The 17,622-nt window shown below is 47.0% G+C and overlaps 2 protein-coding genes across 10 annotated transcripts; both read right to left on the bottom strand.

Moving 5' to 3' along the window:
* Positions 1-162: 162 nt before the first annotated feature.
* Positions 163-9,890, bottom strand: LOC122395065. Of its 4 annotated transcripts, none has more exons than XM_043392370.1 (11): positions 9,663-9,890; positions 9,174-9,507; positions 6,973-7,663; positions 5,192-5,552; positions 4,436-4,843; positions 3,765-3,952; positions 1,668-1,797; positions 956-1,096; positions 694-878; positions 396-619; positions 163-320 (listed from the first exon to the last, which is right to left on the bottom strand). In XM_043392370.1, exons 3-11 carry the CDS (start codon positions 7,126-7,128, stop codon positions 197-199), a joined length of 1,917 nt encoding a protein of 638 aa, XP_043248305.1. In that variant the 5' UTR covers positions 7,129-7,663; positions 9,174-9,507; positions 9,663-9,890; the 3' UTR covers positions 163-196. The 4 variants fall into 4 exon arrangements, with proteins under 4 accessions (XP_043248305.1, XP_043248303.1, XP_043248304.1 ...); XM_043392368.1 differs by having other exon boundaries at positions 6,973-7,134; positions 9,292-9,507; XM_043392369.1 differs by having other exon boundaries at positions 9,315-9,507.
* Positions 9,891-11,278: 1,388 nt separating this feature from the next.
* Positions 11,279-17,458, bottom strand: LOC122394973 (MAGUK p55 subfamily member 7). 6 transcript variants are annotated; one of them, XM_043392206.1, is made up of 12 exons: positions 16,952-17,458; positions 16,657-16,881; positions 15,753-16,039; positions 15,363-15,494; positions 14,993-15,019; positions 14,052-14,219; positions 13,782-13,853; positions 13,535-13,659; positions 13,329-13,453; positions 12,676-12,978; positions 12,200-12,543; positions 11,279-12,128 (listed from the first exon to the last, which is right to left on the bottom strand). In XM_043392206.1, exons 2-12 carry the CDS (start codon positions 16,697-16,699, stop codon positions 11,952-11,954), a joined length of 1,803 nt encoding a protein of 600 aa, XP_043248141.1. In that variant the 5' UTR covers positions 16,700-16,881; positions 16,952-17,458; the 3' UTR covers positions 11,279-11,951. The 6 variants fall into 6 exon arrangements, with proteins under 6 accessions (XP_043248141.1, XP_043248140.1, XP_043248143.1 ...); XM_043392205.1 differs by having other exon boundaries at positions 16,657-17,458; XM_043392208.1 differs by having other exon boundaries at positions 12,676-12,852; positions 16,657-17,458.
* Positions 17,459-17,622: the final 164 nt, after the last annotated feature.

The following is a 17,622-nucleotide window of genomic DNA, read 5'->3' as shown; positions in this document are numbered from 1 at the left end:
ATCGGGCGTACTCGAAAACGTTCGTAGATTCATAGATTGAGCGGAGATTACGTCGATCGATAGGAACTGCAGTAAAATCGGAGTCCGCGCGAATCATTTATCGAAAATATTATCTCCGGAGACACGTAACGAACGTAATCTTCCTTGACTTCCGTACCTTTGTTCGCTAGCCAATTTTCTAATTAATTTTATCCATCTATTTGTTCTTCTTCTTCGACCGCGATGGCTTCACCGCCGCGTTCTCGATCTTTTCCGTGAAATTCGATCCAAACTTGTCCTTGGACTGCTCGATAAAGTCTTGCGGGGATACTAGCGTCACTCTGAAAGGTACGAAAGACGATATGAACATAGCTGAGAGATCGATCGAAAACGAGGGAACAGGTTCGAATGCATACCTTAACTGCGGGACGCTCAGAGGTCGAAGAAGACTTTTCACCACGGGAGGGACTTCGCTGGCTTTCGGTAAAGCGGGACTGCTGGCGCAAAGGGCCGCGCTGGTCAGCTGCGAAACCAGCGAGAAATTTCGATTTGGTCCAGAAGTGGTCCGAAAGACCCTTCTTATCTTCGATTTCAGCCCCGAGGACGGCGGTTGCATGGGAGCCGTAGGAATGGGCATCAACTGTATCGATTGTTATTCATTATTCTCTCTGCACCCTCGCGCGTTGCGTTGTTTCCACTCTGAAACGCATTTACCTTCCCCTGCAGTACTTTGGCCGCTAATTCGGGCTCGCTGCCCCATCGACACGACGTGGACCTTTCCAAAAGCCGGTGCCTGGCGAACCTCTCGATCACCTCGGCGCAAACGTATCTTCCGCAGAATCTGGCCCACTGTTCCGCCCTTAATCCTCTCCCGTGGTCTCTCAAGGTTGGATTCGCCCCTATGAGAAACGAATCATCCAGCGCGTTAGGAAATGTTTAAACGGCGGAAAGAGAAGAAAAGGGAATCGATGCTCACCGGCGAACAAGAGAATTTTAGCGCACTTGGTCCTCCCTTGAAGGGCTGCCTTCATCAACGGGGTGAAACCCGACGCGTTTCTAGCGTCGACCTCGATGTCCTGGCACCTTTGGAGGAGTATGTTCAGACATTCCGTTTGGCCTGGATCGAAGGAAACGGGGCGTGCATTAAATCGGGTACGGAGTTAACCGGCGTCCTTCGAAGATTCGAGTGCCCGCATATTTCAAGCAAACGTAACGTTCGACCGCGTTTTGGCTTGAAACGTCGGTCGAGGTACGTACGTCACCGCAAACCACGCGTGTTTCAAGTAGCCGAGTACGCCAGTTACCTATTTCTGGCGGCCGGTGACGCGACGGCATCCTTACGGGCGTCGCGCGTCCACGGCTCGACGTTACGCTCGTATCGAGCATCAGATATTATTTTCTAACGGCGCGAGAAACGTTTTGTTTACAAAGTTTATGCCCGCCACGTGGCCGCGTTCTTTCGATCGTAGTCGACGATACGAGCACTGAGACGGAAGGCGGAAGCAATTGTCCGCGAAGGACGTACGTAACTCGATCGGAATCGAATCTTCTTATTTTCGTACCGAACGGGTTTACAAATATTTATTAACCCGGCGCCCCCTTTTATCAATCTAGCGTACGGAATTTCGCGCAAAACCAAAACACTTTGTCCCATCCTGTTCCTTTTAAAGCATAATGTGATCGCTTACCCGCTTGCGCGGCGAAATGTAGAGGCGTGTTGCCTTCGTTGTCGGGAATATTCGGATCCACCCCCTCGCACGACAGAGCCAGCTCCAACATCGCCGAGGCACCGTTCCCAGCCATGTAGCTTATGGCGGTCTGGCATTGCAAACAAACAACCTCGATGATGGCTTGCTCAGAAGTTTGCTCGAAAAGCACGTCGATTACATAAACCGCCTTTTCAAAGGAACCGTTATTCGTTCCTTCGCGTTAAACCACGGACGTCGAGCGCCCCGTTACCTTTCCCCCTTTTGTTTCCAACGCGTTTGCAAACACTTTTGCCCGATCCTGACGCAAACGTTACGCGATTCACCGAACAATAATGCTCAGAAACGTAGATTTAGATTGGAACGTGGAAAGGATTCGTCGTCCAGCACAATCTCGCGTCGTATTCTTTGGCTTAGAAAGATGCACAATAGGCTGTACGTCACCCGGGTCAATTTATTAAGTGGTTACTGACGTTGACGCGATCGCTCAAACGCTATTACTTTATCCGGCGGACTATGGCAAACACGCGTCGGGTCTGTAATTGCTTCGCACAACAAAGAACCGTCCGATTCTTTCCGGGGATCGATGAAACCCTCGGATTTGTTTAGCCGTAAAGATTCTTCGATGCAGAGAATCGGTCGCCATTAACAAATTTAACCATCGAGTATCCGCGAGCTCGACGATAACAACGATCCGAATTTATAAACATACCAATCGAAAGCGATGTTATGATGCTCGAACGGACTCATTATCGCCGGCAAGAACCTAATTAATCCCTTGTTCGACCGATTCGGCGACCGTGACCCAAAACGTTTGGAACAGTGACTCCCAAACAGATTGCGCTCGTTTCCGTATTTTCGCGCAACGTACGATGTATTAGGTCACAAGTCGAGGATACGATCCGTAACTTGGCAGGGGAAAAGAAAATTTCATAGTATGTTTCAATTGTTCAAGTTGCAGTGCTAAATTCGGAACTTGCGGGGTAGTCTGTTACAAAGAGAACCTTTATTTTTTTTATTCGATGGTACGCCCGACGGAGGTGGTTAATCACAATAAGCACGTAATCTACGAACCTTGAAATAAATTTATCGCCCGCGAGAAAAACTACTTGGAAAGAAAACCCCGTATTTCGTTCCGTCTGTTATAATAAGGAAAAGAAACAAATAATATCCGGATCGGATGTGAACGTAATCTATCTTTCGTATTGGTACCTGGAGGCCTTTTTCGGTCGGTAGCATCTTTAAATTTGACCACCACTGATTCCGGGACCGTGCACGCAACGAGCCTCGAAAGATATCGATGGCGCCTTTTGCCGTGTAAATTTACGTTTCCCGTTCCGTGCAGATCGAGTCGTCACGGAAGGAAACGAGCCGCGGTACCTCTGAAAACTAACTTCGCCACGAAGACGACCCCTCGCGTCGATACGAAGACACAACGAGTTCGAAAGATTCGTCGATCGGCTTGAAAACAGTCGCGCGTCGCGTCTCGGCTATCTATTCGCTGGTTTCGACGCGGGCCAACCGCATACTCGGTTCGAACGGACAAACAACAATTTTGTTTTAATTATAGCACGATGTCGCCGCATATGGAATGCGGTCAGCGGGAGAAATTCTACACACGGAACTCTATTGCGGCAATAATTTGAAACGCGAGCAACGCGTCGCAACTTTGGAATATTAAGACGAGCGCGACGGTCGTTAAGATAGCGCCTTTCCCTCGTTCCTGTTTTATTAAATGCTCTTCGTTCCTCGACTACCTACGACGCTAGATTTACGGACGTTGCGCATATGTCTGTCGTAATCCGTTGGGTTGACGTTTACACGTACGAATTCGACGCAAATAATATTTAAGAGTTCCGTGAAATTCGAAATCTGAAACGTAATTGTTAAACGTCCGTTCGTTTTATTGTTAAACGACGACACTTGCGTCGCGGAAACTCCATTATCCCTTCAGTGCGTTTCGTTTGGTAAATTTACGCTCGAGTTTTCTGGTAACGGCGATAGTCGTAACGACGTTTTCGATCGAACGCGCGTTTACGCGATTCAATTTCGAAAGTTGCACGAGGAAAGACCACTTACCCTGCCGCTGCTATCGACCACGTTAACGTCCATGTCGCCGAATCCAAATTTTCGGACCCGTGCGGCGATCTGATGGAGAGCCGTGTCGTCGGCATCCCTGGCCGCCCTCAGAAGGGCCGAACGGCCCTCGGAGGGTGTTTCCCACGACGGTGGCACTTTTACGATCTTATCGTCGAGCGCGCTGCGATCTGAAGAAACGTTAGACGCGGGCTAAAATAATTTTTTCCGAAGCCCTCGTTTCGTAACGCGTGAAAATAGATGAACCAATAAATAGGCCGTCGGTTCGAGTCGCGTACGTTTACGTAATTTGGCGAAAACCGTGTGAAAAAAAATGAAGAGATTTCGCGTACGTCCGACGCGTCGTATTGTTTTTCAATTACTGGTTCCTTTGTTCGCGCATTCGAAGCACCGTGCATATAGATCCGTCCCCTTGAAGGATTTCCAAAGAAAACAATGACGTTAAGAACGACGCGCTAATCCGCGGCCGCGGCCGGAAAAGGCGACCAAGCCGAGGAAGTATATTCTTCGTAGATCGATGGCGAGAACGAGGACGGGGATATGATAACAAGAGAGTAAACGCGATCGTAATGTTCTTTTTATTGACTCTAATCTCGCGGAAGTGCCGTTGCAATTGGGGGGCGGGGTGAAAGCGGTATAAACGCGGGGTGTACCTTGCAAGACTCCCTTGTGGTAGACCTTGACGTCGTGAACAGCGGTTCTTTTGAAAGGCAAGCGTTTTTCCTCGAAGCTCGTGTCCGAACTGAACGACACGGATTTCTTCACGCGAGCGGGGCTTTTCTTCTTCCTTTCGACCGGCAGCGTTTGAAAGCTCGGCGAGCGTCGCAGTGGTGGCTGCTGGTCGCTAGGGACGCTGCTCAGGATCGAGAAGTATCCCTTCAGAGTAGAGTATTTAGGCGAGGCGCCCGAACGGTACGCGTTCGAGCAGGGTTTCTCTTGTTTCGAGGAACCGTTCGCGATTCTGCTCGCGGAGTGGGTGAGATTCGCCAAAAAAGCCGAAGACCTTTTCAGAATACCCTCCTCGGTCGCCCTTCGTCTCGTCTTCTCCGCCGCTGAAAGGCCTGAAAGGAAGCAATTTCCGTCGTGGACTGACATTTTCCAAGGTCGGCTGACCGTCCAGAACCAGTTAGCATCATCGCTTTGCAATAGATACTTTCACGGTGGTCGTCCTTGCCAATCGCTGCTTCTTTCGTTTCAAAAATGTTCATCGAAGAACCTTCGATCGATACTTTTATCGCTCGGGAATAGAAACTCCGTTATTTCCGCAAATTTTAAATGTCCGTAAGCTCGACTCAAAAACTTTTGTATTCTGATTTTAAAAAAGAAATGTATTTTACGGTTTTGTAGAAACAGCGTGGCAAGCAGGACTCGGGGATTTAGGGAAAACTACGAACGTTAAAATGGCGTACCTTCTGTTAGATTTATAGGAACGGAGAACGACTTGCGAATGGCTTTCTGTATCCTTCCGAGGTCGTTCGATCCTGCGGCGTCCTGGGGGAGCTGTTTGGCCGAGAACTCCTCGTCGAGAAAGCTATCACGGCGTTTGGCGCGGGTGCTCGCGTCGAGGATCGCCCTGCTCTTCTTGTTAACGATGCACGGCGCCGGCGTCTCTCTCGCCGCGCAGTTATTTCGAGCGAGCTCTCCCCTAGAGGCGACGATGCTGTAGTTGTTCACTTTGCAGGTACTGCCCTTTAGCGAAGAGTTGCACTTTACCCGCGCGGACTGGAGACCGTTTACCTGCCAGCTCTCCTCGACAATCCGTCTTGCTTTCTGTTCGAATCATCCCTCCACATTATACGCCTCACTCCTTCGGACCTCCCCTCAACCCCTTGTCGTGATCTCTTTACGCCAACTCTGATATATTACAATCAACACGGTTCCGCGAACAAATTCAAACAAAAGTTAAACAACCACGTTCGAAACTTGTGATCAAATCGTACAACAAGGGGTTGATTGCGCGTCAGATTCTATATTTAAACTTACAGAATATTTTTCTTGATCATCGACGCAAAGAGTTTCGATCAACGATACTCAAAAATATAGAGGAAACGAAGCGAAAGTTGAGTGCTGGTTAGGGGTAACCGGAAGATAGCAAAAAGGTAACGAACGAAATGGTACTCGAACACTTGCGATAAACGCGGAAGGTTCGTTGGCGGTGGAGCTTCCGGGGAGGGAAAAGCGCGTTGAAACTCGAACGTTCCCGCGGAAACTCTCGGAAATCACTGACGCGTCCGTGTCGCGGATCGCGGATCGCGGAGCGGCAAGTGTCGGTGCGTCCCGGAGTAGGAGAAGTTCCTTGGACGGCGAGTCGTGCCTTCCGGATCGCCTCGCAAGACGTGCACGCGAGTTCTACCGTATCCGTTTCGACTAATCGCTATTTATATGTCGGTTAACTCGTCGAGTAGCTCGACGAGACGGTCGGTGGCTATTAAAGTTCGATATATTATCGATATCCGGGGGGGCGACGTTTCCTCTTTCGATGAACCCTCGAGATTAATTTCTCTTCTCTTAGACCGGTTGAATAAATAAATTCAGATCGACTCTAATTAGAGATATCAGGGGTTGACTGTTCCGCGTCAAGAACCACGTATAGACTACAGAGTCAAGGCAGTCGAAGGCACATGTACTCCGATCTCGCGTACGCAACCTACTCCGCGATTTGAGCGCATGTGCCTTCGATTTTCTTGGCTCTTTGCTCTGCGACCGGCTCGAAACAATGTTACGATATTTATTTATTTAGTATACGGGATATAGTAGTTCGGATTAATTCGTCTTGGATCTTAGAGAGGGAACAACGAATTAATTTTTAAACTGTAACGGTTGATTCTTAAAGGTGGTTAGCGACGCGTCGAAAAAATCAATATAAGGGTGAAGCGACGAATAGACCAGAATAAAATTATCTTTTTATCGTCGGTGAAGTTAAATGGAATTTTCCGATCGGCTGTTTAAATAATAAAAAGTGCCCACCTGTGGGACGTGAAACCCACGCTGAGAAATGCCCGGCTAAACTCATCGATCGTGAAAAAAAAATCACGGTACAGGTCCGGCGCGCGATCTACGAGCGAAATGGTTTATAAACGACGCTTAAATCAGTTTGGCGGCGATGACGCGTTTCGAGGCTCGCTTTATACGCAAGCAGAAAGCAAAGCAGAGAAACGCAAACGTCGAGAAACACGAGTAGATCGCTTACTTGGCGAGCGTTCCGTTGCACCGTAGATAGAAGCACGCTGTCTCCGATGTCGTACTTGATTCCACTGGACAAAGAAGTCCTCCTGGAGACGGTCTCGTTGCTCGTTGTCACTTTGTTCCCTCGATTCCACGCCATCGACGATCCAGCAGGCTTCATCGAGTACTGTAAACACGGCCAGCGGTCGAAACGACGTTAAACAGATTGATCGTCCTCTATTCGTTGTAACATGTTGCCGCGATCGTGGAAACGGCTCTTCCCCCTCGGGTCCCCGTTCAAACAGCTCCACGGAAATGTTTTTCCGACTCTTGTTCGGCCGTTTGAGAAACACGATCGCGTTAACTATCTTCGAACGAGACACGGTATCGCGTCGACGGCCAGCTCGAGACGCGTTCGATTCATTTTGTAGGTTTTTGTCATCAGGACTCGTGATCCCAGTGTCGATAGGTACTCACGAACGCGATGACGCTCTCGTAGAGCTAGCTTTACGCGACCGCGTTCACTCGTCTTTTTGCTGGTGCTTATTTTGGCTGCGTTACACTTGCCCGAGAGTCTTGTCGTCCTCATCTTTGGCGTTAAGCCAATATTTTGAATCCTCTTATGCACGAGAATCTATCGATTATGCCGTCTTCGACGAAACTCTCAAACGTTTAACGATCTCTCAAAGTCATTGTCGATCGTCGAGCCTCGTACGCTGAAAATTCCCCACACCAAGATATCATCCGATGTATTTACAATTGTGATTTTCGGTAATTCACATTTCACAGCTTAAATTTCTCTCTTTACTTTCGCGTAGACTCTTTAGCGCGGATATAAGATGAAAAAGAGAAGGCGACAGAGATGGAAGAGACGAAATAAATCGATTTCATTGCAGAATAAATTTCGAGCGTTGTACAGTGGCGCGCGGGAAACAATTTTAGATTGTTATTTAATATTTCCTATTTTTACGTCGTGACTAATCCGAGTCGTTCGAGCGGTTTTTCTTTGCGAATTCTAATTAGAGAATGATAGCGGCCGCGCTAGCGCGTTATGCGTTTTACGTTGCTTTTCGGAAATTGAAAATGTATTCCGCGAAACATCTGTCAAGAAGAAAGGAGCATAAACGATGGTCGCGAACAAAAATAATTAAAGCGTATTTTGTCTGCGGAAATTCGAATTTGCGCTCGCGGCACGAGGAAGTTATGGCATTATTGAGAAATGAAGATAAAGTTACAAAGAAGCTATTTTCATTCCACCTGTCAAGTTTGAGGAAGGTTGCATGCTTTTCGCGTTTGAGCGATATTTCAAATTCGCCAGCTTAACGTTAACAAAAATATAAATTCTGTTTATTCGAGAAAATATCCGCTCCTTGTTTGTTAATATTCTTTTACTAATATTAGTGCCCGGGGTTTCCCGTAAACTTCATATTAATCTGCATCTTGGCTCCCTCTTCGCTAATCGTTTATTATGAATTTCATGATAATATTATAGTTGAAGAGGTCTCGATGGACGGGAGCTGAAACTTTGCGCAACAAACAATATTATCTCATTATGCGCGAAGATACTAACAAAGAAGGAGCTCTGATATTTTCTTAATCCCTGAGAAGAATTTTTATCATTTCCTATATCGTAGAATGGTATAATAAAAATCGTTTCTTTCAGAGGACGCTGCTCGTGGCGATAAGAAATTGCAAACTGATTAAAAGAAGAAACACGACCTTGATGGAACCACCGCTCGTGACTTTCCGCAATTTAATCTGCTTACGATTAAAACATAATCAAGATCGAAGCTTATTTCTTTGAAGGTAAGTTTTCATTTTCCTTTTAAAACAGTCGCGAGTTTAGAGCTTTTTAAAACGATCGTGTTCTTGGACCGATCTATAAAGCAACGTTGTTTCGACTCGTAACTTTGTTACCGAGAAACGCGAATACCTGCATGAAACGGAAGTTACGTTTGATTAGCTTTTAGTTGGGCGTGTTTTCCGACGATGATTGGCCGTACTTTGAGAACAACCAAAGCGTGAAATCTACGTTTCTTCGAATTCTCTTAAAAATAACACTCGAACATTTGGTACGTAATTTTCTGGTAAACAAGTTTCTCTGGGAACGACGAGCAGTCTAGCAGTACGGCCATTTTAAAGGTATTATTAAGAGGCGCGTTGCAGGTCCTGTTCCCCCAAATACAACACACGATTAATGAAAATTCATAAGGGAACCCGACGAACCGGTGAAGGCTGCCGATGTCAATAGCACGCACGCGAGTTCATCTAGAATAATAATGGTGCCTTGGTGATAATCACGTGCGGCACCGTGTCATTGACACATTTCGAGGCCGGCAATAACCTCGGTGACAAATTCCTGCGAACCTTGTTGTACGATACCGAGAGCCACGATCGATGGATCGGTTCCCATTTCCACGTAAGAAAGTTCTTTCCTCTGGTGACCAGGTTCGGTTTAATTTTAAACGAGGTCGACACCGAGCCGTTGGGATCCGTAAATTTGTCGCTTAATATCTCATGACCGTAACTCGTTAGTGGTCCTTTAATCCGCGATGAGCAGCTGAAAAATAAATATTCCTCGCTGTAGATCGTCTCTTCCGCGACCGTCTTGTTCCGCGAAAATAACCGTAAAATAAAATTTTAAACGAGACGACGCGCTCGTTATTCTTTCGCAAAGTTTTATTTTGAAAAATTTAGTTCGAGAAAGGATTTTACCTGTTTTGGTTTCGTCCATCGAAGCGCTACATCGTCGAGTTCCCGCGAGCGTGCAAGCTTCGCGGTTGCGTTTTCTTTCGCGACAGCGTACCGTTAAAAAATACAATCGCCGTTTAGGAAGCAGCTACGCGTTTGAAATTTCCAGCCTCGTATAGAAAACGTATCGTCGACGAAGTACCGAGGCGTCGTTAATTCCATCGAGCAACCGTTACGAAGTGATCCGCTCGTGTAAGGGTTGATTGAGTACTGGGCCAAAGTTTAATTCGCACCCTCGCTCTCAAAGTATCACGAGGGTCGTATCCGCACGCTCTTCCGTTCGCGCAGCCGCGGACTCGAGCCAGGTGTTACTCCTCGATACCTGCTCAATGGAGAACAAAAGTAATTTAGTTTTTCCCCACCAAGGACTGCAAGTTGCTCGGCCAAGTACCTTGAACGATCGCGATCGCTCCCTCGATCGTAGAACATCGAATAAATGGGTAATGTCGAATTGTTTATTGCACTTGAGGTGTGTCTCCCTCGATATCGTTACGATCTATTTTGGTACGGTAACACGCGGCCACCCGATGCGATCCGTACGCACGTGCTCGAAAGCTCCGATGATTCAAGATCAATTAGAAAATCCGAGTCTACTAAAAATAGTGTTTCGAATGCTTCGCGTTACCAGCCTCCTAGCTGTTCGCGGAGAGTAGTGTGCGTTGCGTAAATACGTTTTCAAACTACCCATGCTCGAGTTAAAGAAACCAATACTTCTTGGTTTCGTCCCGGTCGATTTGTTTTTACTCGCCCTCGAGTAAACGTGAAACACGAATTTCGTCGGAAGTGCGTCAATCCTTCGTTTTCTTTTTACCATGTCTACGGGTTTTCTTGCGGCTTCGCGACGATATCGAACGGCTCTCGTCCCTGAAAACGGTACGCTGAAATTGATCGCGGTCGCACTGCGAAATTCTATCAAAAATATTCCCGTAATTTTGATCGATAACGTTTCCTAAATAATTTCAATCAAATAACGCTTGCCAAATTTGCAATAAAATATCTGCAAGAAACGTTACGAGTGTCCTCGATTGAATTATATATCGTCAGGAGGGATCGATAGAGTACGTTACTTTTTAATACTGTACTAAAGATACCTTGAATATCGGAAGAGGCGCGAAGATTGCGCGTGTTTGAAAATCAATGCTGGCAACGTGAAAAGGATCGGTTTTCGTGCCTTCTCGTGACAACGTATCAGCTTCAAAGATAGTGCAATCGTCGGCATGCGATTTAGCGGGTATACAGTTCACGGATCGACAATTTCTCGTAATTCATTTTTACCGCGTTATTGACAATTATCGCTGGCGGACGAATGCTAAAAAATTCGCTGCTACAAGATTTACTAACGTCGCTCCTAGAAAATTACTTTGCGCAGGAAATAAGTTAATTTCCTCTGGACGATAAAAGGTGTCTTTCGGTTATTTCTGCGTTTCAAGCTTGAACGATAGGGTAAAAAATGAGAAAGCCTTCGAAACGGAATAGGAAAAACAGTAACAAGTATTTCAAAGTGTAATGCTATATTTCGGTAACATACAGAGTTTACATCGAGGATGAACTATTCAATGCAACGCCGACGCGATAGCGCGCATAAATTTTCCTCGCGCTGGCAGCCGTTTAATTATGAAAAAAATAGCAATATCGTGGCAATGCTGATCGAGTGGAAAATACAATAATCGTGAGACGATACCCACCGTGTTCTAGGTAAGATACTTATATTTGGCAACAATCAACAACAATTGGGATCAAAGGTGACGCGTCGATTCCGATGCCCGAAAATTCCGGATCGCGTTCGATCTTCCATTTGCAATCGTTGATCCCAAAACTTACGGCAACAAGTTCAACGCGGTTCGCCTGCCCTCCCCGAAATACACTTCGAAACTTGGCCGCTCGCGACAAGATCGGAGACGCGAGAACCTTCCGTCGATATCGCAAACGTTTAATGGCAGTAAAGATTCTACGTAAAGGAGACGTAATCGGTATTTTTCGACTACCTGGTTCGAGAATCTATGCCCAACGTGAAAGAAAATGTTCCTTTAACCCGAATCGAACGTGGAACTTACGCAGCAAAACACTTATACATGCCCAAGGATGGAAACGTCATGGAGGAGTGAACGATAAAATACGAATTCGTTTTACTGAAAAATCTGAGGGAAAGAAGCATCGACGAAAGTGTGTGATAAGGTCCGGCGTTGGGAGCGTAACGTATCCAAACATATTGTTGCTTGTACGCGACCAACTTGTCCTCGGTCTAAGCATAATTTATTGAACCCACGAAGCAGGCACCCAGAGAGGTTCCGACTCTACTCGATGAACCGCGTTCACCAGCTGCTCGAACGCCATGGGAAGGTCAGCGTTCACTATCACTTCGTCGAACAGGTGCGAGTACAGAAATTCTATCCTGGCTGCGCTGTGCAGGATTTCGTTAAACTCCTCGTCCTGAAAAAAACGAGAACGATCGTAGAAGCGGTCGAAAAGGGATACGTTTCCGTTTCGAAATAATTGGTTACCGTGAAACCGCGCGAGTTGCTCTCGTCGAAGGTGGACCTTGCCCTGGCGTCGTTCCTCGTCTCCTTCAATATCTCGAACCTCGGTGGCTTTACGTAAATCACGTACGGTTTCGTTTGCGGTGTTCGAAGCATCTTAAGGGCTTGATAGTGCGGGTTCAACAGGCACACGTATCCAGCGTTTATTAGCGAGCTGACGCTCTCGGAACTAGTACCGTACAGGTTACCCTTGTATTCGCCGTACTCTATAAACTTTCCGTCGTTGATCTCCTCTTCCATCTTTTCACGGCTCATGAAGTGATACTCTTTGCCGTTTACTTCGCCGGGTCTCGGTGGCCTCGAGGTATCTGCAAACGAAGACGAATAATTTGATACGAAGGGGATCGTTCGAGGTGGGAATTTCCGTTTTACTCGGGCTTCGAGATGAAATTTAATACGAAGTTAGTGGGGCTAAATAAGGTTGGGGGGATGAAACTTACAAGGCACGGGCGTCTTGTACTTATCGGGATCGGTGGCCATGAGCCGCCTCTTGAGCTCGTTCCTGCCAACTCCCGGTGGTCCGATCAGAACCACGGGTCGGTACAGACCCGGCCTCGGGTAGAGCTTCGCGACCTCTTCGTAGGTCGGTATTTCTTCCCGGTCGAAATCGTCGTTTTCTGCAGCGTCATACATGATTTTTTTAGTTTTTACCCCCTGTAAGTTGCACTTTGTAGACGAGGCGTGCGAAGAGGTACTGGGACCGGGGCACAATGAAGGCAAAGACACTGGAATAGAACACAAGCCTAACCGACGGTTAGGTCGTCAGGCCATCATACGTTAAGATCAGCCGTGACCAGCTCACGGAATCGTCGCGTAATCTCATTGAGCTCGTTGAAGTCACAAACCCGACAGTCATCGTTTTAGTCTTCCTTTTTATTTTCGTTAGCGTTAACGTTACAGTTCGTTAGTATTCGCTCGTAAACTTGCAAATCACGTTAAAACTAGAAAAAATGGAGCAGAACGTTGGGAAATTGCAAGCGATGAAAGCCGTTAATGATTAAAATATCGAACTTCGATGGAGTTGTTTTAAAACGTAAGCCGCGCGAACGGCTCCAGGATGATCCAATGTTTCGCCGCGCACCGCGTGACTTACTTATATTGTCGTCGTCGGTCTTTTCCTTTTGCTGTCTCTCGAGAATAATTCGTCTTTCTTGAAGAGCTCTACTGGGGATCAGGCCAGCTCTCGTATTTCGATCACCCTCGCGCCTGGCCTGCCACCTATTTCGAAACGAATATAATTGGGGCGTAATACTGGCGTAATAGTTGGTGAAACAACGAATCTAGGCATTGGAGTCGTACCAATAAGCGTCGTCCTGGCTGACGATGTGGAGAACGTCGCCTTTCGCGAACTCCAGTCCAGCTTCTTTGCAAGGCGTGTAAGGATCTTCGGTGGCCTTGTACGAAAAGTGCGCTCTCACTCGCACCTGTCGCGCAACAACAGTTTCTTTTAAACCGTTCTTCGGGGTTTAGGGTCCTCGTCCAACCGGAGAGGCTTTCGAAAACGTTTCCCGTTGGACGAGGGGACTCTGTGCTTTCTGGGACTTACCTTGCTCTCCCGAATACCACCTTTGCTGTCCGCTGGCACTATTTTAAACGTGATCGTACCTTCCGAATTTTGCTGAAAGATACGACACGTGTCTTTTATGCGCGCAATTATCACGCACTAGGATAATTTTGATCGAGGAACGAAACGCTCGATCGCAAAAGGAAGCGGCGTTACGAAGGGGGCATTCCGATCTAGGTTTTCGATAGAACCGTCTGATTTTCGTCCAGATCGAAATACCCGGTGAAAGGTGAGAGATAAGCAGCGACCTACCAGTATTCTAAGAACGCCGTCCGGAGTTTTTCCTTCGACGCTGATGCCGTTGACCTCGCAGACTTCGTCCCCAACGTGAATGAGGCCGGATCTATCGGCCGCGCCGCCATGCATTATTCGCGCTATCATGATCTTGCCGGTGAGCTCGCACGTTTTTATCGTCGCCCCCTATTGTCAACGTGCAAACTAATATTTTTCATTGCGTTGTAAGTCGCGCGTGTTACGGAGCGCCTTCGTTTCTCTTAAAAAATAATAAAAAAAAAAAAGAATAAAAAAAAAAAGATGAGCATCGATCACGCACGCGCTCGATCGAAGCTGTCGCGCGACCGTATTCGTCGATCGTACGCGCGGATACGTGACTCGATCGAAAACCGCGACAGCGTTCAAAGGTGTCGGGTGCAGACGCTCGTTCGCTTGGAATTTCTCGAGATACGACGACGCCGGGAGAAATTTCGCGGGAAATTCGAAGAAAATTCGGCGTCGCGTTACCTCGAGAGATCAGCGACACTTACACGAGGACATGCGGGACAATAACATAGGATACAATTGTTACGATAGAGAAATCGTTTTATTTACAAGCAAAAATCACAAACAGAAAAACACAAAACAACGGGGGATTGAAATGGACGCAGGGTGTGTAAAGTAAGATGTAAGCGAAATCAACGAATTAGTGTAAAGGAAAACAAACAGCGTTCTATTTACAGCTCGTTTATCGCCCACGCTCTATTCTCATTCCAGTATGGAGATCGCAGAGTGGATAAAAAAAAAATTTATTCTAACTAGATACCTAACGAACTCGAAAGAAAAGAAAACAAGGAGAACGTAAACGAAAAGAAAAACAAAGAATGAGAACTAAAACGCTATAAAATCGTACTGCGAATCGACGATACGTATAAAAACGTTTACAGGCCTGTACATGTTTTGGCTTGAAGGCGACTTACCACGATCGGTTCAATGCCAGTGCCACACTTCGAAGCAAGTTTGACGATGAAAGAAACACGTGATTACTTAAGAAGTGTTTTTGAGCATCGCTCGCGCGATGCTCGAGGATATGTATTCGATACTACGGTACTTATTACGGGAACACGACGCGTCTACGTCGGTACAAAGGATTAATCAGGATCAAGTTCCCATGCAAATCGACGTGATTACGCTAAAACGGTTACGCTATCTCTAGTTGTTTCTCTATCCTTATTCGGCTCCGTCGATCGTGAGCCATCAGTTTGTACTACATCCTCTCTTTACCATGTTAATCAAGGGGAAAACCTCAAAAACATTCTAAGTACCGAACGTGCGGCCTATCTGACGTACCAAGGACTCGTTCGACTTGACCAGCTGCACGATCTTCACCGTCTCCTCGTCCTCGTCGACTTCCAGAGGTATATCCGGCAACCGGGGGTAGTAGTCTTTCTGGGCAACCGAATCGTGGGCGCACAATAGACCCTGCGACAACGTTTCTCTCCCATTAATTGTTCAGACATCGATGCAACTTGCATTTCTCTGGATAATATAAAAGGAGCTGTACGGTTTAACAAAAATCTCGGGCACGTTTTAGCTATACCAATTATTTTGGTTTCGGTATCCTAGCAATCTCGGTATTATATCGATTTGGGCGAAAGAGACAGTAGAATAACGACAAGCATACGGGTTTTGGATCTCTACTAAAAAGGAACTTAGAAAATTTGAAATTTTATGTAGTACCTGTATGTGAGGTTTTTGGAGTAGATGGAAGAGCTCCTTGCAGTCCTTGGAGAGATGCGTCTTGGTCGATAGCATGTCTAAAACCTCGATGTCGATGTCCATGGAATTCGAGAGCACCGGGAAGAACTTGTCGTCCTTGACATTGTTCACAATCTTATTGTGAACGTTCACCAACGCGTTCAACTCCTTGGACTGCAATAAATCGCTGAGGAATCCGAACTCCTCTTCGGTGCAGCTCGGTATTTCGTTCTTGTTCTCCTGCAGAGAATTCAGGAGCTTGGACAACGCTGAAAACGAGACAACGATCGTTCAACCTACTCGAAAATCGAAATCCTACGTAGCCGATCGTTCGTCGAAAGTCGCGGGCGTTGGTGCACGGTTTCTTATCGGCGTTCGTATTGTAAAAGAATCTCGGCGTGGTTCGAGAACGGTACGGAAACATCCAGTTCACGACACATTTAGCACCTGATCGATAAATTAATTTCCTGCGACCGCTTCGAGGGACTCTTTTCGCTGAAAAGGGGAACTTAACGGTTTGCGCTCGCTGAACGTTTCCGTTCGCGAGTTAATAATGCGCGACAAACGTTCAGGAATAGTAAAAATACACGCGGACACGGGTAGGTAGTAAATAGCTATTCTGTTACAATTGTATACTTAAAATGCTCGCGTGAAACCGTTTTGAAACTTTCCGACAGAAATAGACGCGAAGCACCTGTCGTGTGCGGCGCGTTAAAGTTTTTCCAAGTTTCGCGTACCGGTAAAAATCCGCGTACGCGACGCGCGGGTAGGCAGGATTGTTCGTTAAGTCTATGTGGCGTTTGTAACGCGTCGCTTAAAGAACAAACGGCGAAAACAAAGGGTAAAATAACGCTAGCGGCTAGTTTACGATGCGCCGTTTACTCACCAGGATCCCAATTCACGTTTTCCATGACGAGCGCCGCTGTCATAATTTCATTCGACCGAAAAATGCTCGGACGTGGTTTTCCGGCGTATCCGAGACAAAGATAACGATGAGCGGAGCGTCGAGCAGTGACGTGGTGCGCGATATCGCGACAACAGACAGTGAAAATTCAGGTCAGTCGCGATGCTTATTTCTAGCGGATTGCTGCTGGCCAGCGCCGCGAATAACCTGGTAAAATAGTTTCTTGTTTCACGTCCGCGGCTGGAATATCGTTATCATAGCGAGAATAATCCGTTACGTAAGCAACTGTCACTCGAGACGGGGTAGAATGACGAGCACCGCTATATTCCCCTGCTCTCTCTCATCACGCCGAGATAGATCCTTCTTCTCGCCTCTTCAAGCGGCCGAGTGCTCCGAAATCGCGAACATTCTTACGGCGATCCGCGGCGACACACCGCGAACGAGTATTTTATCCTTTCCACCGTCTCTACCGTGCGAACTATCCGACACTGGCGGCTTCGTAAGGGTTTTCGATCATTTTTATGCTTGGAAGCTACACGGCACGCTACTACCCACGGAAGCCATCTTTAAAGGCGCTACTGCTTCCTCACTGCCGTCGGTACCATCCCTTTTCTCCCTTCCACTCGCCAACCCCTGTTCCCGTTACATGCTCTCTTTCCACCGGGTATTGCTTCTGTGTGTTTCGTTTATTCCGTGGCCATCCTTTTCGATCGTATACGTCTTTTACGATCTTTCGAGCTTCTTTTATCGCGGCAATTCCTCTTACTTGCTACGCAACACCCTTCGGCTAGCACACCCCTTCTTCAGGCTACCCCGTTACCCTTATTAATCTATATTTCGGAAAGTGGGGGAACACGAGAGGAAGGGAGAGAGACGCGAAGAAACCTTAGCCGCATCCCTCTCTCCTCCTCGCACCCAGTGCTGTAACTAGTACTGGGTCCTTCGAAT

Source organism: Colletes gigas, unplaced genomic scaffold, assembly GCF_013123115.1.
Source record: "Colletes gigas isolate AHSC1104 unplaced genomic scaffold, ASM1312311v1 Colletes_gigas_Sc00005, whole genome shotgun sequence".
NCBI classification, from domain to species: Eukaryota; Metazoa; Arthropoda; class Insecta; order Hymenoptera; family Colletidae; genus Colletes; species Colletes gigas.
This window is presented reverse-complemented; position numbering and strand designations above follow the sequence as displayed.